Below are 26,578 nucleotides of genomic sequence, written 5' to 3'. Positions count from 1 at the left end.
CATTGGAAGTGGTATGTCCAATCATTGGAAAAAACAAGTTATAATTTTTATTGTATTTCTTTTCATCAGGTTTACACCATGGACCATCAACCATTAAATACTGCCGAGCAGAAGGATATGGCCGAATTTTTCATCGACTTAGTTAGCAAATTAGAAGAAATGACTCCTCCTTTAAAGGAAGTCATTAAAACATTGTTTTGTGGTGTTCTTAGCAACAATGTTGTCTCATTAGACTGTGGTCACGTTAGTCGCACATTAGAAGAATTTTATACTGTGAGATGTCAAGTAAGCATTTGATTTTATCCATTGTTCAATCAAAATGTATTTTTGATTTGTTCTTTACTTAGCACCTATAAAAATGAGTGTTGATCGGCAGTATCAGCCATTGATTGCCACTCATTCTAATTTAAAAAATTGCGTAATATTAAATATGCACATATTTTTAAAATCTGGTGAAGACTGCAATGTTTTATATTCAGGTTGCTGACATGCGTAATCTGTACGAATCGCTGGATGAGGTCACAGTTAAAGATACACTGGAGGGTGATAATATGTACACCTGTTCGCAATGTGGCAAAAAAGTTAGAGCCGAAAAGCGGGCGTGTTTTAAACAGCTGCCTCACATATTGTGTTTTAACACCATGCGATACACTTTTAATATGTTGACTATGCTGAAGGAAAAGGTTTGTATATAATTTACATTTAAACCTATTTTTCGATTTGAGTACCTACCCTTTAGGCGTTTATTAAGCGTCTTGTTTAAACTATGATGAACTGCATATTCAAGTAAAGTTTCCTATTTCAAAAACTAATAGTTTAGTGATACATTGGAGGTAAAATAAGTTACTGTATATAATACAAATACATCACCGTAACTTTTCGTGACAAAAAATCACGAACATTGAAATTCACAAATTTTTAAACAGGTTCATTTGCACTAAATGAATTCTATTAAGCCTATAAGGCTCTCGTACAGGCGTATTTAGATGAATGTAATCCCTCTTGAAGAAATAATTCGTGGTCTGCCAAAGAATGACAAAATTGTTGTTTATCAACTAGACTATTTTATATTAGTAGGATACTTCTATACGATTGTTAGTTATTCATACTGAATATTTTGATACGGAATATTTTAGGTTAATACCCATTTTTCATTTCCACTTCGTCTAAACATGGCAGGTTATGTAGAAAAGACTCTTATGCCGCAACATTATCAGGAGGACAAATTGAAGGAAGATCCGGAAAATGAACAGTATGAATATGATCTAATCGGTGTTACGGTTCACACTGGTAAGATATTTTAAACTCATCATAGCTCTCACTTATACTCAAATTTTTAAAACTAATTATTATTTAAATAACATAAGTAAACTGACCGTAAATATATTCTCAACTTTCAAGCGCTGTAACGTAAATAACAATTATTTAAGCGAAGGAAATAGTCCAGAATTATGATTAGTGACAATCTACTTTTCGGAATCTTCGGAAAAAAAATTAATCACGAAATTTTTTCTGCTATGTTGTCTAGAATTAATTTACAGTATAAATAAGGTATTTTCCACACTGCTGTCCATCTAATCTTTTGACAATCTCTAAAGCGTTTCCTATTGGCAAACTAACATTGTACAAGTTGTTTTAGATTAGAAAAAGATACTTTAGTCTTAGGGCACTTGCTCACGGGTTTAGTTACTAGTGAAATTAATTCAAACAAATCACTAAATTCCTTCCTTCCTGTCTGATAGTTAAGTTCGTATATGTATGCAAACATTCGTCATATCTAGGTACTGCAGATGGTGGGCATTACTACAGTTTTATAAAAGATCGAACGATGGGTTCAAGGGATAAATGGTTTCTATTTAATGACGCTGAAGTAAAACCATTCGATCCAAATCAAATTGCAGCAGAGTGTTTTGGAGGAGAAATGACCAGTAAAACTTACGACAGTGTTACCGATAAATTTATGGATTTCAGTTTTGAAAAAACCAATAGCGCTTACATGTTATTCTATGAAAGGTAAATTATATAAAAGTTTTATATTCAATCAGTATATTGTAAGATAGCAATTGTTTTGAAATCATTCTCTACAGACCCAAGTCGCTTGAATTTTCTGATAATTTTTAGATGCCCTATTGCCAATGCGGATAGTAGCGAAAGTTCTTCGACTAATTTGGAAAGTATGGATTCTTCCAGTAGCTCTCCTACTCCCAACACTACCTTCGAACTAAGTAAAGAACTGGAGGACTGGATTTGGCAGGACAATATGCATTTTATTCAAGACAAAAATATTTTTGAACACACTTATTTTAAGTAAGTTTTATTTTACTTGCTTTTTTTATTGGGCTACTTCATCGCATCCTTTCAAAAATTATATTTTATTGTAGCTTCATGTGGCAAATTTGCGGTTATATTCCTCAAACCATTTTGCCTATCGAGCCTAATATAACACAAAAAGCTGCTCAGTTGTCAACTTCGTTCTTTATCGAAACGTTTATTCATGCCAAAGAGAAGGTAAGGTGGTTAATATTTTTTAAGTTGATTTATACATTTTAAACTAATCTTGTTAGTCCATTATTGAGTCGTCTTGTAATTGTGAGAATAATATTTATAATGCTTTATTACAGCCCACCATGGTTCAGTGGGTAGAACTAGTAACCAAGCAGTTCAACGCATGCCAAGAAGCGTGCATTTGGTTTTTAGAACACATGTCGCAAGACGTGTGGTGGCCAGTACAGGTGCTTTTAAAGTGCCCGAATCAAATGGTCAGACAGATGTTTCAAAGGCTGTGCATACATGTGATACAGAGACTGAAGTAAGTATTATTATATTAAGAGATATGTATAGATATAAAATAGTATTTACTTTATTAAAAACTTCATATGGCATCTAGATAATGGCAATTTAACTTATCTTAAGAGATATGAATTAACCTGATACTGCTGCATCCACCGAACTTACCACGAAATGCCACATTACGTTAAAATATCACTTGAGGTTCGAATTAGATGAAGATACTACACGTCAAATGATGACCACCAGCGCAAATATTCCATATCCGAAAATTGATAGTTTAGGAAATATATGTGGGGTTTAAAGTTAAGATTTCAGTAAATTTCGATAAACACAAGACAGTGAAATGCAACAATTGCAATGAAGCATTATAGCATTGCTGTGGTCTAATGTGCCCATAATTGCTCGTCACTGTTGACAACTTAGACGCGATTGATCCTCGTTCAAAAAACACATTTCAAGTTTAGCGAATATTTCTTTTTTGAGGTATTTGTTTGCAAAAGAGTTAAAAAATGCTTAGGTTTCCATTCGTTTATTTGATAAACAAATTGATAGTTTAAAGCCTCGACTAGTTTAAAAAGATATTAGAACCTACTCATGAATATTATGGATACTTGTTGGCTAAAAACAAACACGGTTGAATATTGTCTTTGTTTAACAATTTTCGTTGAAAAACTTTTACTTCGAAAGTATCTTCACAAAGAAATACGTTCCATTCCGGAACGAATCTGCTTGTTTTTTCTCCTATAACACTTTATTAAAATATTTTCTTCTATTTTAGGCAGTCTCATTCTAGTTTGTACTTAAAAGTAGATGAGGATGTGGGTTTGTCAAAACTGGACGATCCATACAATATTGACATATCTAAAATAGGCAATGCTTCCTGTGTTACTAAATTTATTAAAACGTTATTATCTTTAGTAAGTATTTACAAATTAGTAAGTATTTATAAATTCGTATTTAGTTGCGAAATGGTGGGCCATAGAATCTTTTTTTTCTCTGTCAATCTCGCATCTTTGTATTTCGGAAAGGATCACTCACTAAAAAGTATCAATTTTCAATTTTCAAAACTGCTTTCAATGAAATTAAAAAATTGTCATTTTTTCAAAAAAAAAGAAATGGAGAAGAGCAAATTTATTTATGTTTTAGATGGAGCACGGCGCAAAAGCTCATTTAAAGCACCTAACCGAGTACTTTAATTTTTTATACGAATTTAGCAAAATGGGTGACGAAGAATCAAAATTTCTTTTGGCTGTGGGCGCGATCAACTCCATGGTGCACTTTTACCTAGGACAGAAGGCCAATGATTTTGTGAGTATATGGAATGTTATGTGTAGTTTGAGCTAATTCATTCGTCACCTGTCGAATAGGTTGATGTCAGTGAAGGTGAAGAGGACGATGAAATGGTTTCACTTCCACCCGAAAAATACAAACCGGCAAGTTTAGACAAAATGATCACATTAATTGCTTCGCTAGTTGAGAAAAGTCGGGATTCGAATATGAAATTACAGCTAAGTGAGAGGGATTATACTGCTGTAGCTGGAGGAAAGGTAATTTTTGCTAATTCGAATAGTTTCATTTGTATGTACTAATTTTCGAAAAAAACTTGCAGTGGTTTTCGAAAAAATTTGCAGTGGAACGGTTATTTTAACTAAATTTTCCAACTTTTCATTTCTCAAAAATGCGACATTCTCATTTTTAGTGTTTGTATGACCTTAAAGTCTAATAAATGTATTGCTTCGTTAATTATGCCGTGTACGGCGTATTAAAAGTTGCAAAAAATGGCTGCTTTTTCCTACTTTGTAGACTTGTTACAAATGTATGCTTGTATATTGGTGAAAAAATGTTTTTTGTTTCAGGGATTCTCTTTTTTGTATCAACAAATTAAGGATAACATCAATCTACAACAAACTAGAAATCTAATTCATTCCCTCTGCAAAGGAAACAATCAGTTGGCTCAAAACATCATTTGCATGATATCACAGGCAATAACCAGACATTCCGAGGTAATTATTATTATAATGGTGCTACAACAGCTAAGTTTTTAGCTATAGATGGTTAAAATTATCACTGACATTAATGTGATTGCATTGTCTTGCACACACGACAAAGCTAGAAAGACATTATTGTCAATAATTTTAATTAATGAGTTTAGATAAAACAATATAAACATGGAAAAAACAGGTTGAATGTACAGAATGGTCTAAAATAAACAGGGTTTACAAACGTACTTGCTCACCTGATTGATAGTAATGCATGCATAATAAAAAAATCCATTTCATTCAAGTTTTGATGTCAGTGATGAAAATTATTCCTTTTGTGTTAAAATTAGAAAAATGCATTTTTTAATACTTATTGTAAGTTTTTTGGACTAATATCAACATTTTCTAACATTTATAGCTTCTCTAATTTTTAAAAATTGCGACAAAAAATGTCTAATGATTGCTTTACTCATTATAAAGTCAAATAATCATTATATCGTAACAGAAAATAAGTGTCCCTGAGACACCATGCATTCTTTTATTATAAAATTGAAAGAAATAATTAAGTTTGTATAAAATAAATTGATGTTTTCGGTGTTCTAACACATTCCCTTAACCACCCCTTAGGTTAACTTACAGGGTTGTCAACCCTTCTTCAAAATACTGACGTTGCTGACAGAGAGTGCTAGTCAAAGTGCGGCGAGTGGTTCGAATCAGCCGTGTTTTACTCAGTTAGTTCTACAGAAAGTGTGGGAAGCCGCCGAGTGCTGTCCACATTCGGCTTTGGATTGGCTTGCGTTGCAAGTCACTCGTAACAGGTTGGTGCATTCATGGGTGTTAAATTCCATGGATTCGTGGTTGGAGCACTTTCTAATCGCCCACAGCAATCAGAGAGTTAGAAACAGTAAGTGATGTTTTTACAACGAGAACGCGTGAATAACATGAACATTTGCAATATGTTGGAATGTAATAGATTAAGTTAAGTTCTAAAAAAAATCCAGTTATGTTGCAAACTTTCATTAAATTACAATTAGGTAATCTACACATAATAATGAGTAATCAGTACACCGAAATAAAATTCAATACATTTTGACAAATTGGAATACAGCGTGTAAATTAATAAGTGTGAATGAAAAATGTCAGAACCAAACAAGTTTTTAAATTGAATATGGATTTCACATTTTAAGAAGTGAAAAATCGTGGCCTGATTTAAGCAAAAATGATCACTCTGTGAATTGTCGGTATGATTTGAAAAGCGTAATTATGTACGCTCTAAGCCTACGTACACATTCAAATTTGGACTTCATGACCTCAAAAACTGTAAAGGCTATAAACAGAAAACAAAAATAATTTTGAAACACTGTATGTGGAAAACGAAGCAAACATTCAAATGAACGTACCTTTTTATTTTTGTGAATTCTATCATTTATTAAATTTTTTCTATTAAAATATGATTTACCCTATACGTGAAACTTACCATCTCTCTCAAGTTGTTATAGTATTGAAAAGCATGTTTCATTTCAGCCGCAGGTTATCTTCTAGTTTCATTAGTGCCGAGCACCCCGTTTAGGCAGGGTTTTAGAGCATCACATCGAATGAACAGGGAACCTCAATTGTCCAGTGAAGCGCAAGTGGTTTTACACCAGGTGTATACTGCTCTTTTAAGGTACGTTGATTTTTTCTTTTCTTTCATACTTTTTAAATAAGAATTTAATTTTAAGTTTGGAATTTTTAACATTTATGGAATAGCAAAATGGAAATTTGCAAGCATCAATTTTTTGCCTTATTTTATAGCTAAAAGGTTCAAAACTATGTCAACTTTTCCCTAATTAAATCGACTTCGTATTTATGTCGGTTTAGAATATAGCAATAGTGCCACATGGCTTTTGATATCTTTTAAAATACATCTGCTGATTAATAACTGATGTAATACTGTAATTGATTAGTAACTTGTTACAGGCCACACCAACGTATTTACGTCCCTCGTACTTCGTTATGCACCAAATTTCAAATAGTAATATTTTATCGTTTTCTATAACTTTTAGTTACATACGTAACGTATATTGTTCTTTCTATATATATAATCGTTGAATTACATTTTGAAGTTTATTAAACAGACCGTTTTTTATGTATAGATTGCTCCCAGCGGCTAAGCACTATACAGATATGCAACAACATGGATCCATGAAGCTTACTACCTATTTTGCATTATTAATGTATTGCTGCATATCTCGAACAGAAAAATTAATGGTGAGTTATTAAAGTTAATTGCTTTTTGAAGTTATTAATAGCGCCGTCTGATTATTTGCTCTAATATATCAGTTTTGGTTTCTACTTTTAAGTATTAGTAACTAAGCTATCATTAATTGCAGTTCGGGCAATATTTCTTGCAATTATGGCATCTCTTCCACCCAAAACTCTCAGAACCGTCCATTCCGGCCTACCACAATAAACAAGCCCTCTTAGCGTTTTGGAATCACGTGTGTACCGACTGCCCAGAAAATGTTCAACTCATGTTAGCAAACGCCCACGTAACGAAGAACATTGCCTTTAACTATATCTTGTGAGTAGATCGCATTTGTTTTTTTAATGCATTTAAAATGTTCTGCTTTTAGAGCTGATCACGATGATCAAGAGATTGTCTTATACAATAGGGCAATGTTGCCAGCCTATTATGGAATTTTACGAATGATGTGTCAACAGTCTCGGATTTTTACTAGGAATTTGGCTAATCATCAAAATCTTCAGTGGGCATTTAAGAACATTACTCCACATCCTACACAGTATCCACAGGTAAACAATTTTGATAGATTAATTCAATTGAGGTACAAAAAATGATAATTTTACTAGTAGGTAGATGTTTTCTGCATCTAAACTGATGGTAGTGTCATGAATAGAAAAGAGTGAGGTTTACCTCAGGAAATTATCTAGATATAACTGGTATAAGAGAAGTGGTTGAAAAAACAAATTATTGCGTAAATGACCATGAGTGAAGATGGGGTAAAAACTTCAAGTTGTTTAACCCTTGGGTTATTGACACTTTTGGCCAATTATTTGGCGGAACGTTTGGATATTAGCAGACATAATACTTCTACCATTGAATCTATTTTCCTGGGCAAAGCTAAAATATTTTTGAACCCATAATCAGCGCTAATACAACCGTTTTCGGACATGGAGGTGTCTACACACGAAAAATGATTAGAATAAGAATTCTACTCAATTGTCTTAAAAGGGAAAGGGAGGAAAAGGAACTTTTTACTTTACTTAATACTTAAATGATTTGAAAATGAAAAAGGCTCTTCTCTTTAAGTAGTCGTATGTATTTTAATAATTTGCTACAAAGAGGATTATTATAATATTTACAAAGACCAATAGTTTAATAAACTGTACATACCTGGCAACATACAAACTGTTTCAGTAGTGTGTAGGAGAAAGTTTTTGTTCTCCCATTAAACAGGGTGAAATTTATTGATATACGGGTTAATAATTTTGTCTTTTATTTTGGTGTATTAAAAGTTTTTGAAAATCTAAAAAAATTAAATGAGATTATACGATAGATTCATGGCTGGTCAAATTCCTAAACTAAGAATTTAGGAAAGCCTGTGTTGTATATTCTTCTACTAATAGGGGGTATAAGGAGAAGGAAAAAAAAGGTCTCCGGTTAAAGTAGTTTGATGCCCAATTTTGAAATATTTCATGTCCTTATCATCCTATCCATGATTTTAGGCTGTCGAGGAATTATTCAAATTAATGCAAATCATTGTTATGAAACATCCTGATATATCGGAAGCCGATCAAAGGGAGATATTTGCATTTAAACGGACCACGCTGACAACATATTTGACGGTAAAATTAGTTTTATGAGTTTTCATGTACAAACAAGATTCCTAATTTTATGGACTTTAGTGTTTGGATGGTAGAACAAGTTGGGGTACGCTGATTAGTGCATTTAGATTCCTCGTTGAGACAGACGAAGATAAATTTTATGTGGTCTACAATGGAGGAATGCAAATCGTTTTTGAGGTAAGTACTGGGACTTTTTTCTCAGAAATGTTTCAGATGACTACGATTTATTACATCAAGACAAATATTAACGTTGCATTCTTATTAATTAACGTTGACAAATGTATCAGGTGTGACAAAATTAAACAGCGTTGTGCCTGAATTCTTTAACTATTTACATGCGATGTTAATGATGTGTAGCTGTAACTTTAACGCACAGCAATGAAAGTTACAACCATACACCATTGTAAAGATACAAGGGATGTTATAATCACATAGTAGCAAGCTTGAAAATAAACATTTTTTGTTAATATAGTTATTACTAAATCGTAGGAAATAAAAAATTATCAATATGTAACTGAGATTGTAATCGTAAAATGTAACTTTACTCCAAGAAAGCTCTCCACATTAGCATTGTTCGACACATTTCAAATTTATCCTGTACTTACGGACGATTCGCCTTATTTTTTTCTTTAAAGTGTTTCCAGAATTTACACGTGATGCTTCACGAGGCTACTGCTTGTCATGTAGTAGGTGACATGTTGGACATTCTGCAAATTTTGTTGGATTTGATGCATTGTATTCGAACATACAGGGAAACTAAGGATGCCAGGAGTCTGGTTTTAGCCACTAAGGATTGGTTGGAAGTTATTAGAAAGTTGGCAACTTTGCTCAACACCTACAACCCTCCTGAAATGCGATCTTTGTGTATAGGTGAGTGATGAGTTTTTGTTTGATTTTCGCGTAATTTTTGGCAAAATTGCTTAATTTTTTTATGATAACTACAGAATAGGTTATGTAGCACACACATCTTTATATAATTAAGCATTTTTTTTATCACTGTTTGGACTAGCCTGAGATTCTAAAAATGTAGTACGTACGTCAATATTATAGTTTGGTGTTATGGGTTTCACCCGCTTATCTATACTCAGTAACCTGGTCAATATGCATATTGTAATAGTTGTAGAATTTTTCCGCGAGTATTTTAGCAACAGAATCCTAAATGGTTTTTACACCGTAGTACTTCTTTATCTTGTAAGCAAAATCCACGAGGATCCGACACCTAAACGTTTTTTTCCTAAAGTTGCTCAACGCAGCTCAAAGCAAATAAAACCCATTATTTTGAATGATAAAATTTATTTATGTTTCTAAACCTTGGCCTGAAATTTGACAATATTTATAATGACACAGAACCTATATATCAAAAAATATATAGGGTGTTCCATTGGAATTTTAAAAGTTGAGAAAATTTTCGGTTTAACAGAAAGAGCACGCTACAAAATTGAGCATTAGTTTCTTTAAAGCAGTATAAGCAAATTTTGACGCTAAAGACCTAAATAAATTATATTAGCCTCTTGGCAGTAATGCAACATTTCCCGTCTAATGTCCTAATATAATATTATTTACAGAGATCCTTAAGGAATTTGTACTCACTTTGACACCGGAGACGATGCAAATTTTAGTGCCCTTACTTTCACATTGCCATTCAGCGTTTCAGGATAGCCAAGATGCGGTCCCGCTGGGCCCCTATTTCCCTCGAAGGGGGCATTCAATGCCGATCGTTGCGGGCAAAGGGGGCGCTCGACCGCTACGGCCTATGGTCCAAATGACGGTTCCTCAGAATCAACTGGAGTGCAGTCGGGTATGTTTGCACTCGTTTACGTTTTAGTCGTAGAAAGCGCATTACGTTTTAATTCAGGAATTCAAATAAATAATATTACATCATTTCCAGGCAATTTAATAATCTTTACTGGCATAACGTACATGAAATTCTTCTGTCAGCATTCTCCACGGTAACTGACAACAGGAACTGAATGTAACCAGTTCATTCTAATGTAAATGGTTCACTCTGTTTTGTTTATGTGCCTCATGAAAATCATACATTTTCATCATATGAATGTTAATCGGAGAAAAAAATTAGACAGATACAGATAAAATCGGAATCGAATAAAACGACATCCAGCCGTTATGCCATTAATTTCGCCTTGCATAATTTTTGTCACGTTAACAGCATTAAGAACGCATGTATACAGCATTTTTTTTTTTAATATGCAACGTAGGACTTCATGTGTTAAAGTTTGAACCTCAAATGTTTCATGTATGTGGTAAATTTTTACTAGATTGGGTCACTTATTTTCTAAGGAAAACCTTTTTCTTATCGATTTTATTTCGCTTTATATGTGCACATAATTTGAAAGTAAATAATGTTTATTATTATTATTATCATCATTATGGTGGTTTAAACCTGGTAGGGGCAACGTTGGCCTCTGGAGAATAAAAACTATGAAAAAATGCGAGGTACATAAAATTCTAACACGTGAAATCCTATGTTGCACGTCAAAAAAAAACTGTACGGAATTCCACATTTCACACAAAAAAGCTTTTTTTCCAGGGAGTCGATCCTGAATACGATAAAGCCTTAGACAAATTCTATACTCCGTACCATGATTTCATAGATACGATGCTCCGATTGGCGGTGAATAACGACACGGTACAAGACGTGCTCATTAATTTAAGTGCCGTTGTAGGATTCGAGGCTGTCCCGTTACATTCCACTTATTTTCCTAAAATCTGGTTAGATATACTGAAATCGCAGGTTTGTCAATAGCACATTAATTGTCCATTTACATAACTAATATATGTATTTTTTAATAGCATATAGATAGGAAGTATATAAATATGTTAATAAATTGCAACTATTTTGTGGATTATGTCGACGCAATTCTCTTGGATGAACGTTACGCCTTAACGGTAGACGTCATTTATGACTTTTTGGATGCATTTTTCCCTAAGGTAAATTTTCCTCTCAATCGTTACGGTTTGAATATGTAATACCAAACTGTTGGTACTAGGTTTCTGCTCATGTCCTAAACGAACAGACCATGAGGATGATCGATTCAATGGTGGTGTCTCTCAACGAGTCTGCGAATTCTCCGGATATTTTGAACAGCCCCAAAAGACTTGCTGGCGATTTAAGGGCCTTAACTTTAGTATACAAGTCTCCTGAAGGAAAGACTTCTGGGGTGTTGAAGAATGCACTGAAAGTCTTGCTTGCCAACGTCAAGGCAGAAATCGGTAAAATGGATGCTTCTTATCAGGGTAAGTGCCATTGAAACGACATTTAGAAGCTCGACCCATAACGGAAAATGAGTTGAAGAGGAACAGAAAATTTTATTTGGAATGTAATTTTGCAGTAGATTTAGCTGAGGGAAATATTCGTAACTAATATTTTTCCAAATTAAATGTAGGATGTTTGAGAATATTGCAAAAACACTCTGTAGCGCGGAACAATGAAAATCCGTATAGATAAGTTTTAGGCCATTCTAAAGAAGAATCAGTCGTTTTTCCCCCGATAAAAATGACCTTAATGACACTTTTGAAAATTTGACCCCATAAAAGTGTACGTAGTTAACTTAGTTTTAGGTGAAAACCAAACATACCTACTAGTTAAATGCAAATTTTGAATATCTAATTAACCAAAAATTCATTTAAATTGGCAACAAATTATGTATTTTCAAAGGTGGTAAGTCCTTAACTGCGACATACCACAGACGATGTTTAAATCTACTCACATGTTTCTCTTTTAATGAATTCGACTGGTTTCTTTATTTCTAGACATGCAAGAAAAAATGGACACCCAACAAAGTTCTGAAAGTAAACCATCAACTTCTAAGGATGCTTCTCAAAGTGATGCACCCTCGCCCGAAAAAGCCCGTAGTTCGAAAAACAGTGAAGGTCGACATTCCAGCGGATCGGATGCCACTCACTCCAGCAGCATTGAGGAATCCGAGAAGGACAAGCATCTCAGAACGAGTTGCTGTTTGTTAAACGATATGAAATTTCTAGAAAAGAGTATTAACGATTTAATGGCAGTTCTTGATTCGGGTAATAAACGCAGTTAGTGTTGCATTATTGTTAATTATAAGGATGTGATAAAACGCTTCAATTCGAATTAACTTTATCTCTAGTCCTAGATATCTTGATGTAAATTTGGAAGATGTACATGTTTTGCAATTTATTTATTTTCCTTTAATTAACGTTCTGGCAATATTAGTAAAGAGCATATCTGCGAATTCTTATCGGGTTACATGTTTCATTCTTGTGTCTCTGCCGTGTGTTGTTAATTACATTGCGATATTTTATTTAGATTGGCCCGTACGATCTCTAGAAACATTGTAAACATGTCATACAGTGTGGCTATTTTAAATTTGAAAAATGTAGATCGAATAATTACGTCTAAAACACGACCAATTTAATTTGCGGTTAAGAATTTTGATTCCCTTATAATACACATTTTTTTCTCGATTTCCAAAATGTATATCCATAAGTGTGTAAGGAGGACGTTAATATAAATTTAATTTATACTCGAAGTCTTATTTTTTCCCCAAGAGACCCCAAAGAATTTAGAGATTTCAAGTAAAGACAATCCACCTTGAATCATAACATCATAGGTGATGTTTCATCTAATATACATTTCCGTGGTAAATCATACATGGAACAATAAATGTATGATGATAACAAGTCTACTATAACTGTCTAAATACTGAAGAAATTACGGTAGGTCGCACAAAAAATGGATCGGAGATAAACATGCATTGCGAATGCAGTGGTTCAAAACGTTACAGCGAAAAGCAAACTTGTACGGGGCTTATGAACAACCACTTAAGTGGCACCTAAGCTTAGAGTTCTGAATTCTGACGACGCAATCCAAATTGGAACCTACCAAAATATATTCTCAACCTAAGGACTAGGGCTGCCTAACAATGTTTCCTGTAAAGTTTTTGCTTACAAAACCGTAACAAAAAGCAAATCCTTATTTTTATTAATTCAATCCAACATCATTTTATATCCTAAATAATACTCTGAATAAGAGAACTTGTCAATGGGGCGATGCTCTTGGTAAAGTGAAATATTCCTGGTTTACCTATTAAAACATCTTTTACGTTTTAATAAATACGTATATTAACAATACTTACTATTCTTATACCAGTACCAATGGTAAAACATTATGTAAAAATTTGTAAGAACTCTTTATGTTAAAGTACAACATGATTCTACTTTAAGACGTAGGTACCTATTTAGCTATAACAGCAATAACGCATCGTAACTATTATTATAATAATGGGTCAAAAAAAATCTATGCCCGTCCCTGAAAATACTGCTACCTAATCATCTTATTTGTCTCAATATAATTCAATAGAATTTTCTGTCTGAAGGCCACATTTTAGATCAAAGTAGTTTCATCTTGCGCGTCCTGGTCGAACATCATTAGTAACGAATCCTTGGAGGAAGACTGATCTTCCTTGTCTAATAGCGCTGTTTTCTCTCCATTATCGTTCAGGGAACATTCAGGAGAACTACAAACAAGTCAAAAGACTTAAGAATACAAAAGAATTCAGATTCGATGTCGATGATTATAAACAAAGCTGCTTTATGGTAAATCTCATTGATGATTGTATTTAAACCGGAATGATACTTGCGATATTGGCTTGACACCAACTATCAGGAGGATTCTTAAAAAATATAAATTTAGACCATCCTGTTTGCATCTAGTTTGATATTTAAAGAAAGCCGATTTTTTAAAACGTATTTCTTTTTGTGAAACTATTTTGCTGGAAATGCAAGAAATTTCTAATTTTTTGAATAACGCACGAATTTAAATTTGGAAAAAAATGGCATATTTAATCGCTGAAACTCGCATTACTGGGATAACGAAATTAGCAATGTTATTCACAGATGCAATTTTCAAGGAATTCGGAACTTTCACATATTTCAATTATTATGTTTAAATCCTTAGAGTAATATAAACTTTTTTCAATTGTGTTTTTGACTAACTTTTTTAAAACTAAAAAAAAATAAACATCAAGAAACTTGATAGTGTAAAAGTGCGCAGATACACAGTATAAAGTAGTTTAAGATTTTTTTCGATTTACTCAAAAAGCATTAATTTTTGATACTTATGATGTAAATCACATGTTTTCATTTTTTCCCATCAATTCAAAGGTGTAAAAATAATTATAAGGTGCTATTTGAGAAAAAATCTTTTTAAATTTAAAAATTCTAAATTTCAATAACTTTTTTCAAAAAGTTTTTCAAATATTTTTCTTAATTCTTTGATTGTTTATAAAAATAAATTAATTTTTCAGTAATTTAAAATTTACGTCATCAATTTATGTCAAATAATTTCGTAAATGTGTAATTGAGTTTTAGTAAAACTCTACAAGTATCGAAAAAGTCATAAAAATCAAAATAAAACAAAAACAGGTGCGAACCGGTACTACATATATTGTATTATAAAACTTACGTTTATTTTCAACAAAAAACCTATGTTCACTAAAAAACTGCAAAATTTATTTAAAAAAATGAAGTAAGGGTCACTTTCCGGTATAACCGGAAGTCATATGAGGTTGGAAATATTTTTAGAATGTCAGATTTTTTCCACAAAACACAAATATAAACTTCAAAAATGCATTAAATTTGTAATTTTCATTACGTACGGATTGTGTCAACTGCCAAAAGCGAACCCTGTAGAGTATAAGTATTGCCTATAAGGAAAACTTTATAAGTCATTCATGTTAAAATGATTCCATTAACTGATCTATTATCATTATCTAAAAAATCATTTATTGAAATAATGACAATTCGCAATCTTCTACTAACATTGTTAGTGAATTTTCACTTGAAAGCAATGAAATTTTAACAATATTTCTGTTAATTATAACAGTCTTGGTAGTTACTGTAACAGAACGTTTTGTTAACACTGAAATGAAAAACCCGAAGTAATCTGAGAAATAATATTATAAAAACCTTATGAAAATAATTTAAAAAGGGTCAGAAGAGCTGGCTAGTGTTTTAGTTCCCCAATGCAAGAGTCCCCTATCTAGTACTCTTAATCATCTAGTCAACCGGTCGCGCTAGTTACTCTGGTCAACTGGGCAGCAGCCTAGCTAGCCGGATTAACCTGAACTAACCTGTTGTCCAAATGCAAGAAATTATTCGTCGCAGCGCTGCTTGTCGACGGCAAAGAATGCAAATCTGGCGATGCCAGTGGTGGGAATATTTTGGGGCTAGTTTCCAAGGGATCTTTCAAGTGCATTACTGGATAAGACTCTCGATAGCCCGAGGTACTGGATGTTTGCGAAATCGCGGAATCTTCGTCCCACGATCCTTCGGCACTCTTTCCTCTAGTGGCTATCCGCAATCTGTGGGGGTCCAATGCGGAAAAGGCTCCACACTGACCTTGAAGTCCCATCTGAATGGAAATGTTAACCATTTATTAAGTACTACGTGATGTACAACACTGGTTGAGAGCAATGTTTTCTAGAACGATTGGATGTAGCAAACCAATTGCAGGCATTCCAGTAAAAGAGTGTTAGTTGTTTTACCGGAAGCCGCCATGTATTAGTGTCCCTATGACGTCATTTTGTTGTCAAAGATGCGTGATACGCCGGAAGTATCGGCGAATATCAGACGTGTTCCGATTTTGCCTCCATTGATTTGTGTTTCAGTTCTTCTTTGGCCTCAAATGTCTAAGAAACGATCCAGTGTTTCTAGATCATAAGTTAGTATTATAGTTTAATAGAGTTGTGCAACTCAAAATCTAGAGGGAGAGCTCAGCATACAAGTACTCAAACAACTTGGTTGAAGACTGAGAGATACTATCCTCACATTGTTTGGGACACAGCAGGACCATGGTATATCTAATACTATTTATGCCATGTGTATGATCGATTGGAGATTAATCAAATTCATGAGAGTCAATGGGCTCAAAATCGGAGTTCGGCATGCTCCACAGGATTACACTCAAATGTAAGCATGGCAAATGTGGTAATGCTTGTAACCATGATAGTTGAGTAAAGGCTTGAGCAAAGGGTTGATTAAAGGGTTGAGTGAAGGGTCGAGTGTAGGATTGAGTAAAGGGTGTCCCGGCAAAAGGTAGCCGATTTACAATGACCGCTATTTCTCTAGCAATTGTTTTTGGTAGTGGACACCGTGTCCTTACCACGATGGTAATATCTCATTAGAAAATGGAATGCTTGCAAGTTCTTGCACTAAAACATAATAACAAAGTATTGCATGAAAGTAATAGCTCAACTATTGCAATAAGATATACAAAATAAGCAAACCTTTTGGCTGTCGGTCGAAGTCGTGGATTGATTGCTGAATTGCCCAATGAGAGGAACATGGGACGTTGGGACCTGTGGAGACAATGGAGGAACCGTAGGAGACTTAGGTGACTCATTTGGTAACGGTGAATAAGGAGTATTAGATTCGGTTTGAAGGCTGCTGCTGAATACTTGAGCCGAAACAGGCTGTTGTGCTGGAGGCGATGTAACGTGGGATCCTGGCGGAGACGTTTGTTCGGATTCCAATTTCAGATGGGCCAGCTACAATACGAGATTAATATAATATCAGGTTAAATCATACTTACGTGGTTAGCAGCGTTCAAAAATGTGAACCGGACGAACAGAGCACGAACTGTTCGTAGCAGACTTGAGAGTTGAAAAGAAAAATATTAACTAAAGTGAACATGGGGAATTGAGTATAAATATTTTCCAGTTTCTAGAGGGACTGCTAGAGGTAAAAAGAAAAAAAATCCAAATGAAAACTTTACGCACTTTTCAATTCGCCCGAAAATTCTACATGCTCCTTCCTGATCGAGAATATATGAGTATTGGTCTAAAATTATTTAGAATTTTTGAAAATCAAAGTAAATTCGAAGGATTTTTGAAGAACCAAATACTACGTATTTGTGACACTTTGGAAACATTTTTAATCCGCAAACATTAATACAATTTTATCGCAATAAAATTTGCTCACATAAATAATTTCACTATTAATTTTTTCCTTTTTTTCTTCTCATTTTTATTCTCCCTTTTTTCTACTTCTCTTTTGTTATTCTCCTTTTTTCCTCTTCTCTTTTTTATTCTCCCTTTTTTCTTCTCTTTTTTATTCTCCCTTTTTTCTTCTCTTTTTTTATTTTTATTTTTTCTCCTTCTCTTTTTTTATTCTCCTTTCTTCTTCTTCTCATTTTTTATTTTCCTTTTTTTTAATCCTTTATTAAGGCTAACAGGCAGAAAAAAGCCTAAGTTAAATTAAAGGAAGATAGCTTTGAGCTAAATGAATATAAAAACGGTTGCATGTCCTGTTATATTCCCAAATACCTTGAAAACGGTTACGGCTATTGAAAATACGCAAGAACCAAACAATTTTTTAAACTGAACAAAAATTCATATTCTCTTATCATCAGAAATATAGAGGTGGCAAAAAGGAGTCTCACCCCAAATAGTTACCGAGCGCTCACAATTTCCTTTAAATATCTGAAAAACTCTAGGAGCTGTAAGCAAAATATGAACATACTTTTGAAAGTTTAACACCCTGTATTTATACGATGGAGACGATGAAGCTTTGAATCATACAAGCTCACACGAACTGCTTTTTATTTTTATGTCACCTATTAAATTTGATTATTGTTACGACCTGCATCGATTGCAAATTCCATCCATGAAGACATTGATGCCACTGACAATGCGGTTTTAAGGCGAAAAAGGTTAATTGAGAAAACCTACGGCAGCTGAGCGAGCAAAATGAAAAAGATAAGTTAAAAACTCTCCGAAACACGAAATTTTAACAATTTCCATATTTTTGTCTTTATTTCGGAAACCACTTAAAATTGGTCAACTTTGTAAGAGTTTCATGAATGACCTCTAGAAAAGGCAACTTGTTTCTAGTTTAAACGCGTTTTTAGCTACAGTCGTCTTGGATAGAACAGTGTGCGCGTAGGGACTACTTCAAGTCAACACCTTGTATATTTTGGATATCACAATAATACCTCTGAGGATCTTTTATTTCGACTTTTACTGCGAAGTCGAAACGTCTTCCTGCTCTGCGGCATCATGCGTTGTAACCGAGACTTGTGGTGATCATCATCTTCTCCAGGGCTGGAAGGGCTTAAGGGTGTTGTTGACGTTTCACCTGGGTGCAAGACGAATATTAATTATCTAATTATTTCACCAATCCACATTATTCAAGCATTGACAGAAGATATCTCTAGGTATGTTCACAGGTATTATTCAAAAAGAAGGGCAACGCTATGCTTTAAACCTCCGATTTCTCATATTTTTCGCTGGGTCCAACGTTTCAATTGTGAGCAAAATCCACACAAATGGCCAGTTATACAGTATATCAATTTCAAAACTTTTAATTGCCTACAACTCTAAAGATAGGATTTTTTTAAACATTCAAAAACCGTTTCAGTAGAAGGGAGGGAGAGTCGATTTAATAGTGGTTGTAAATTTCTACGTATACCCCTAAGGGGGCAGCTACCACAGCTCAAATTTTAAATTGCAAAACCTGTCATATGATACTTCACTTTAAAGATCTTTGCAAACTGTGTAAAAAAAAACGTGTTTCAATAAAAACATTTCAATTTTTGAGAAGTTACAGCATTTTTCAGTTCAAAATGTTCACTGTTTTTTTCTAAACAAAAACATTTTCAGAATTCAACTTCTCTCACTTTTTCAAATGTTTCAGGGGTAATGGATTGACACATTTCGGCAATAGAAACCTGTAAATCTTAAAAATTGGTTGGTTTGGTTTTGTAACTTATTTGATGCGGCCTTTAAAAAAAATTGAAGAGTACTAAATCTGATCATCGCGGTGGCTACTCTATTTCTCCTCTGCGACTAATCCATCTTTCCTAGATAAGCAGTCTTGTTTGTAGGGCGTAATGCGATGGAGCGGCATCGAAACAAAGATGTAAAAGATTTTCATCTAACTGCAGATCGTCATCGATATAGTTGGAGTACCTACCTCTCTTACGGGTACACGTAGAAACTTTCAAACCATATTAAACTGGTTCTCCCTCCACTCTGCCAAAATGGTTTTTCAATGTTCTAGAAAAAATTCAACCGTTGGAGTTATAACAAATCCAAAGTTTTGAAATTAACACACTGTAGATATTGGTGTTAGGCAGTTGACGAAAGGAACTTTCAAGATGGCTTTTTGGGCGCCACTTTAAAAGTATTGTGTTGGACTAAACCCTTCGTTATTCTACGTCAGAATTCAGAATTAATACTTAAATAAAAAGAAAAGTGCACATTTTGAAGTTGCGTATTTATACAATGAAGAAACACTTACATCCTCGTGATGACGACAAGTTAACATGAAAATAGCAGATTACATGTCTAGGTGGAAAGAACTTCTCTGCAGACAAAGAATACTGTGGTATGTACACTAATTTATTTGCAGCTACATTTTAAATGAAATATGATGAAAAATGTGAAACATTTGAACAAGCTCTTGTATATACAGCCAAAATCTGACCGGTAGGTACTTTCCATTGTTGTAAATATGTTTTGTAAGTTTGAGGCGGATTGTCGATTTTTTCTGTGTTTACTATATTTGAGAATAACATCTCTCACACCATTCTCAGTTAAAGCTAGCTGAGAATAACATTTACCTTTTTTTTTATCTCACGGGGTATATATTTATTGGAAGTGCTAAACGCATTGAAATAGAAGATATTTTTAAATTTTATCATTGCTACATCAACCTCACAGATAAGAATCCGCTTGACTACATACACTTGATTTACGCAACTCTACAATTTCGGGTTTATAGTATCTAATGTATTTTCAGGGCTATTTAAGAATTTATGTAAATTTCAAAAATTCCAAAAAATTCAATAAAAAGATTTAATTTTCTCTTGATTTTATTTTCATTCTGCTGTAGAGCCACACAGTCATATGGACATTTCTTAGTTTTGGTTTTCTGTAGCGCGTTCTTTTAACGTGCTAGGTTGAGATTTGTACAAAGAAGCATTTTTGGTGATGCTTGTGTTGGAATCTCCTAAATTACAAAGTTAAACTGAGAAACATAGACACATTATTATCTGTACATTTATTCGAAAATGGAAAAGAGCTTTTTGACTACACACATAGGTCACAATTTCCTTTGGACAAAGGTTTTCTTTTCCAATTTCTTTTCCAAAATATCCCTGAAGTCTACTTCCTTAACCATGAAGAGCACATTTAATAGCACTAATGAATATTAGCGCTGTCCATGAAATATTGACCGCTACTACCTTTTTGATTCGGTATGTATGTGTGCGAGATAAGGTATGTACACATATACAGGGTATACCAATTAGTGACATACCAGTACTTAACAATGTAATTCGCATGTATGATTTTAAAATTTGCACGGTCCACAACCGCTTTGTTACGAAAGTAGGTCCATGTATGTACAGGGTGGCTGAACTTGCATGCTTTTAATGGAACCCATCGACTATTGGAAATTCGAAAAAATAAAATTTTGTTTCTCTGGAATAAAAAAGAAACAAGTTTTATCGTTTTTAATAACGTCTCACAACTTTTTCGTTACAGACACAATCGGTTTTTACTTTCTTTAAACACTTTTTTGAGTAGATTGGGATAACACATGTAAATCTTTTGAAAACAAACTAATTTTCCAGATTTAACACAAAATTGTATTTTTTCTCTAAGTCATAAATGACTACTACTACTGCAATAAATGGAGTGTCTTTTGCGTTTTAACTAATAAGTAAAAAAAGGTTATTTTGTGTTAGATGGCTGACATTACGACAATTACAAGTATTGTATACAGTACATCAGAATTTACTAAAATCGATTACAATAACATTTTACAACTATGTTGCACTTGCCTTGAATGAAACATAAGAAAACTGTAGTAATTCGAACCTGTTTTGGAACATATCAGAATTTTTTTTGCAATTATTGGTCTCTTTTAAATTCTTAAAGATGTTTGACGCAGCATATCTCATTGTGATTTCTAACAATTTTCTAGATATCCATTAAAATATGATATTTTTTAGTCTTTAGAACGTGGAAGCGGTTTAAATGACAATGAAGTTTCTGCGTTAACTTTTAATAATGGATTTGATGATGTAATTTTCACTGTTTGACATTTGTCAATATTTTTGACACCTGTCAAATCAAAAAATGAGATTTGTCTGAAACACTCAAAACATGAACATAAAAACCATTTTGCTCTAGCTTAAAACCTTTTCAAGTTCTTGTTTCTCAAAATATTTAAAAAAATTATAATTTATGTACCAATATTTCGAAAACTCTTGGGTATCACATAAAGTATACTGCGAAAAAATATCTTTAACATTTTGAGCTACTACACATATCCTCAAAACCTGAGTTAAATCTATTAAAAATTGTGGCAGCTATAAACACAAAACAAATAAATTCTTGAAAAAATAAAGTTCTATATTTCGGTAACAAAGTGTTTGTGGATGTTCCTTTATATGAAAAATTGTCTTAAAATCGTACAGGGAATTGCCAGTGTATCCATGTGTAACAAAACACCCTCTATTATTTCGTTGAAAGAAATTTAAAAAAAACTTCAAAGCCATTTCAAACTTTAAAAAAGTTTTTGCCAATAAAGCGTGGTTCACTTATCATGAAAGTGTATTTTTTCTTTGTATTTTGTCGATCTTTATTACCTTTGCATTAATCGATATAGTCTTTTCCAATTATAATTTGAAATCCACATCGTTCAATAAATATCAGGGCGATTTGATAATACTTAAAGGTTAGTGTCTTTAGGACAGTGCTAATTCTTGAGAAATGAAATTTTACCTGAAGAATGTCTAAACTCTACGGAAGAAACAAAGCGTAGCTTGTGAGCGGCTGGCTTATGAGAAGAAGTAGAAGAAGAAGAGGGTGGTGGGTAGTGATTGGGTGGTTGGGTTGATGGGTGGTCATCGCTGCCCGATGACCGTTGCGACATGGAACGATCTGAAACAACTGCATGCAAGACACGGAAGCACATATATACTAACAGCTACCTAACTAAATATCCGAAATGTTAATAAAGTGAACTGATTTTCAAGTCACCTTTACAAGAAACCATAAATTTATAGGATTACATGTATGAATCAATATGCCGAAAACTATTGTTTGCCACATAATCGATTTCAAATAAGCTTATCTGGGGACAAAATATCGTCGTAGGAAATGTAATTGCATGTCTGAGACAAATTCACGAGTGAACTTCTTATCGTTTACCAAATTAAAAATATCTAAATTTAAAATTTGAACATGAAACAAAAAATATTATTATATATCTTCCACAAATTTCATCTATGGATAATGGAAAATCGGTAATTAGCAAAAATCTGAAAATCTGACGGGGAAAAACGCTTAAAATATTTTTAAGATGGCGGCATTTCCGGTTCAATCGGAAGTACACGGTGCTTTTCAAATTCGACCCTCTCCATCAGAATCTCGGAAACTAGAAAAGATACGAAGAAGTTTAAATGGGGGCAAAATTGGGTAATTTAACGCTTGACCACATGCCGTTTCCAAAATTTGAATTTTCCGAATACTTCCGAAGATATCAAAAAAAAAACAAACACGAAATCTCCAATTTTTAGTTTTTTTAGCGTTATTTGATAAGGAAGCCCAAAACCACGAGCACATTTTCATTGCCGCTTTTTCTCAGCTGCGCCATGACGTTTTCAGATTTCCCACCTGACTATTTTTATGCCGAAAAATCCAATGTGGCGCCCAAGGGAAAAAATCAAATTGATGATGGTGGCCGAAAGACGACACTCTTCGTCCAGGAGGTTGATTTACAATTTAGAATAAATTAGCCATAATTTGCAAACCATTTTAAGGTTGAGAAAGGTGATTCGCAATTTTTCATGAAAGATATACAAGATCTTTTAACGAGGACTATTCTGAAATTTTCGAAGAAAAACAAAAAAATAATAAACATTTTGAGGTACCCTGTGTTTTTGTATTATTTACATTTTGAGTACTTCCCTATGTAGAATCTTACGTGGAAATTGATCTGATGATTTATTTTGAAGGTTTCACATGTAAGTATAATAATAATTATTATGTGCTTATGTAGGTGGCTATTTTAGATATACCGTACCATATATTTTGTTGGCTTTGCTGAATATATAAAATTCTTTTTCGATTTTCAAAATATTGCATTATATCTAAAAAAAAAAGAAAATATCCCACGTCACTTTTTGGAAAGTTACTTCTATTATTGTAGCCATGAGACCATGACTTCAATGAAAGTTATGAAATTTAGTACTTTAGGCTTCGACTGTTTAATTGTGTGGAAAGCTCAAAAATAATAAAAAATTAGGTGTCTCAATGAAAAGTGAGAGCTTCGTTGTGATTTTTCAGGTGTCCCATTTCTGGACCAATCGGGGATATTTCCAACAGAAGCGGAATTTTCTCTTATTTTTTATCATCACATTTAATAGACATGTTCTTTTGTGACTAAAGCGAGTAATTAGATTTCTATACTCCTGGAACAGTGTCTCTAGTAAAAAAAAATGTTCAAAACTTAGTTTAACATTCAATCTCGCTTGTTTGAGAATTATTCCAGATGAATAGGGATCTACCTGAGTGCTATGGACTGTCCGCATTACTCTAGAAGACTTAAGACTCAAATTAACTTCGACGTGTTAAAATTACTATTTTAAAGTGTATGTTTCGTAGATCGAGTATTACATCGTAAATTGAGTGAGCGACGAGAATATAAACATCTGCAAAAATTCTACGAAAAATATAAATAAATTTCAACATCTACAAAACGGTCTATTGAGAAACATTTAAAACACGCTAAAACGCACAGGATCGCAGACAATAATAAATTCCAGTACCTAGACGAACAATGTAGGTACAGGCAATTACATTCAATGAGCACACTAATAGACAGTTTTCGGTAGCGTCAAAAATTCAACTTGGTAAATATTAATTGACAAGTTTGACATACTTATGGAATGTCAGTTGTCGATTCGAAATGTCAGATGTCTCTGTTAGCTTACGGACGATAGACAAAACCATTTCGGAAACGACTAGCGTGAAAATCCAATAAATTGTATTGTTCGAAGTTTATCAACAAATAAATACTGAATTAAGGTAACAATGATAATGTCTTTGGTGAATTATAGACTTAACCTAAATTGAAAATATTTGCCGCTGTTACGACAACCGGAAACTATTTCACGAACTGTAAAGTGCGTCTATGTCATTAGTGAAGTTACCGGTTACCGTCTAATTGTCTGGTTGCTTCCGAAATCTGTCTAATGACTGTACATTTGACGTAAACGGCGATGGTTAGCTGCCAAAGATGATTTCTAAACACCCAAAAATACCTTGAAAAACACTCGGGGCGGATGTACCTGACTTCAAATCGTCATCCTGCTGTGCAGTACTTTTCTGTACTGGAGTAGATGCGTGACTCACGCTGGTTGATGAACCTTTAACAGTGTCAGAGAAACTAACTTCTTTGGTAGATTCAAGGAAGGTTGTTAAATTGTTTTTTAATTCTCCCATAAATGCAACTCGCCTAAAATTGAACATTACCTACCTTTCAAGTGTTGTAAATGTTCGTGAGTGGAGCTTCTTTGATGATGCAGCTCTCCGGTCAATAAACCGATCAAAGATTGGCGTTGAGACCTTTGGGTTGTTTCGCTGGTTGTTTGAACGGTGGGTTGAAGATTTTCCTTCTTTGAATCATCAGATTCTGTAGCTGAAAAAAAAACAGATAAAGCTCTTAGTTAAAGTTGCCGACGATCCTAGAAGTTTATGTGCTGTAGTTGTTTCACTTGATTTATACCAAACACTCTTCATTCAAATGTTAATTTTCATAATGATTTTAGTGCCTGAGTTAATGGATCATTCTGTATATACAGGGTGTCTCAAATTGGTTCTACATGTAAGGGGATTTCAGTAGCTACACATTAGCAAAACTTACATTCCGAAAGTTCTTCTTTCAGCTGTTTCATCTGGTTGGCCAAGTCCATTAATATGGCACCTTTGCTCTTAGGTAGAGGCAATCCGATACTACGAATTTTGTCGCGGATTTTCTGATGCATATTCCTCTCAAAATCGGATATCGGAGGTTGGGCAAGCTAGGGTCAAACAAAAATTAATTTAAAAATTATTCGTTAAGCTCTCCGAAAAAGCACAGCCTAGTTACCTTTAAAAATATAAATGGCTGCATTAATATGTACAATGGTGTTCGATGAGTGACCACGAAGTCCAAAAAATCCCACAAATGATTAGCTGCCTCATTGCGTTTACCCAATTCTCGCATAGTTCTGCTAATTTTCATCCAGTCTGGCATTAAATGTTCTTCGAAGCATATGGCTAATAGTTTGAGTGTCAATTTTAGCAAACAGCTTAAGCAACATAGATATTTTGACTATGTTCTAGTTCTTTTATAACTTTTTTTCCAAAACAGCGAAAGACTTTGCTATTTACTTTGGCCCTCCAGGACATAGAAATTTCAATGCTACTAAGAAACCTGGCACCGGTGTGAAGTAAAACAAAATCAATACACACGAGCCCAGAAAAAATAGCTCAGAAGAAATAGATCAAATTTTTATGAAAAAAAAATTATAACACTAATATTACATATTCATTTTAACGCATATTATTGACTATTTTTAAAAAATGTTCTTTTAAGTTTTTTTCACATATCGCATAGTTTTCGAACCCGAGTAACTACAAAAATTAAAGTCATTTAGTGCACGTTATTGTTAAATTTCAAATTGACAATTTTATGACTCTTTTTTTCATATAAATATTAAAGCCTGAGTTTTTTGCAAACGATTCTTGATTCCCGATTTTTATAAACCCCTAAAGTTTTTTTTACCTTTTACAGCTTTTGAAAGATTCAAGTTTTAATATTCTCTAATAGACTAAAATTATTGAGTCATATGTAGTAGATAGCTGTAGTAATGGCTTTAAGAATGGTAATGTACGAATAGTTCAAAAACTGGA

The 26,578-nt window shown here is 33.6% G+C and overlaps 2 protein-coding genes across 2 annotated transcripts in view; one reads left to right on the top strand and one right to left on the bottom strand.

The window, feature by feature from the left end:
- Positions 1 to 12,844, top strand: part of puf (ubiquitinyl hydrolase 1 puf) — a 30,842-nt gene extending 17,998 nt beyond the window's left edge. Inside the window, exons 30-53 of the mRNA XM_066401324.1 lie at positions 70 to 285; positions 480 to 683; positions 1,137 to 1,290; positions 1,782 to 2,013; positions 2,122 to 2,307; positions 2,382 to 2,508; positions 2,622 to 2,809; positions 3,569 to 3,707; positions 3,937 to 4,098; positions 4,158 to 4,337; positions 4,647 to 4,793; positions 5,397 to 5,673; positions 6,294 to 6,435; positions 6,905 to 7,019; positions 7,142 to 7,332; positions 7,385 to 7,562; positions 8,496 to 8,615; positions 8,676 to 8,792; positions 9,251 to 9,485; positions 10,181 to 10,413; positions 11,164 to 11,367; positions 11,427 to 11,564; positions 11,624 to 11,870; positions 12,387 to 12,844. Coding sequence (XP_066257421.1) covers positions 70 to 285; positions 480 to 683; positions 1,137 to 1,290; positions 1,782 to 2,013; positions 2,122 to 2,307; positions 2,382 to 2,508; positions 2,622 to 2,809; positions 3,569 to 3,707; positions 3,937 to 4,098; positions 4,158 to 4,337; positions 4,647 to 4,793; positions 5,397 to 5,673; positions 6,294 to 6,435; positions 6,905 to 7,019; positions 7,142 to 7,332; positions 7,385 to 7,562; positions 8,496 to 8,615; positions 8,676 to 8,792; positions 9,251 to 9,485; positions 10,181 to 10,413; positions 11,164 to 11,367; positions 11,427 to 11,564; positions 11,624 to 11,870; positions 12,387 to 12,673 — 4,419 coding nt within the window. The 3' untranslated portion in view covers positions 12,674 to 12,844. The remainder of the gene's footprint in view (positions 1 to 69; positions 286 to 479; positions 684 to 1,136; positions 1,291 to 1,781; positions 2,014 to 2,121; positions 2,308 to 2,381; positions 2,509 to 2,621; positions 2,810 to 3,568; positions 3,708 to 3,936; positions 4,099 to 4,157; positions 4,338 to 4,646; positions 4,794 to 5,396; positions 5,674 to 6,293; positions 6,436 to 6,904; positions 7,020 to 7,141; positions 7,333 to 7,384; positions 7,563 to 8,495; positions 8,616 to 8,675; positions 8,793 to 9,250; positions 9,486 to 10,180; positions 10,414 to 11,163; positions 11,368 to 11,426; positions 11,565 to 11,623; positions 11,871 to 12,386) is intronic.
- Positions 12,845 to 13,708: 864 nt separating this feature from the next.
- unc80 (unc80, NALCN channel complex subunit) overlaps positions 13,709 to 26,578 on the bottom strand; it is a 56,260-nt gene continuing 43,390 nt past the window's right edge. The window contains exons 53-61 of the mRNA XM_066401446.1: positions 25,773 to 25,942; positions 25,548 to 25,704; positions 25,161 to 25,322; positions 24,946 to 25,050; positions 22,403 to 22,561; positions 18,604 to 18,746; positions 16,898 to 17,158; positions 15,743 to 16,023; positions 13,709 to 14,128 (exon numbers count right to left, since the gene is read on the bottom strand). Of these exons, the coding sequence (XP_066257543.1) occupies positions 13,996 to 14,128; positions 15,743 to 16,023; positions 16,898 to 17,158; positions 18,604 to 18,746; positions 22,403 to 22,561; positions 24,946 to 25,050; positions 25,161 to 25,322; positions 25,548 to 25,704; positions 25,773 to 25,942 (1,571 nt within the window). The 3' untranslated portion in view covers positions 13,709 to 13,995. The remainder of the gene's footprint in view (positions 14,129 to 15,742; positions 16,024 to 16,897; positions 17,159 to 18,603; positions 18,747 to 22,402; positions 22,562 to 24,945; positions 25,051 to 25,160; positions 25,323 to 25,547; positions 25,705 to 25,772; positions 25,943 to 26,578) is intronic.

Source organism: Euwallacea similis, chromosome 22 (assembly GCF_039881205.1).
Source record: "Euwallacea similis isolate ESF13 chromosome 22, ESF131.1, whole genome shotgun sequence".
NCBI lineage: Eukaryota > Metazoa > Arthropoda > Insecta > Coleoptera > Curculionidae > Euwallacea > Euwallacea similis.
The sequence above is the reverse complement of the archived record's forward strand: the minus strand, read 5'-3'. Positions and strand labels throughout refer to the sequence as shown.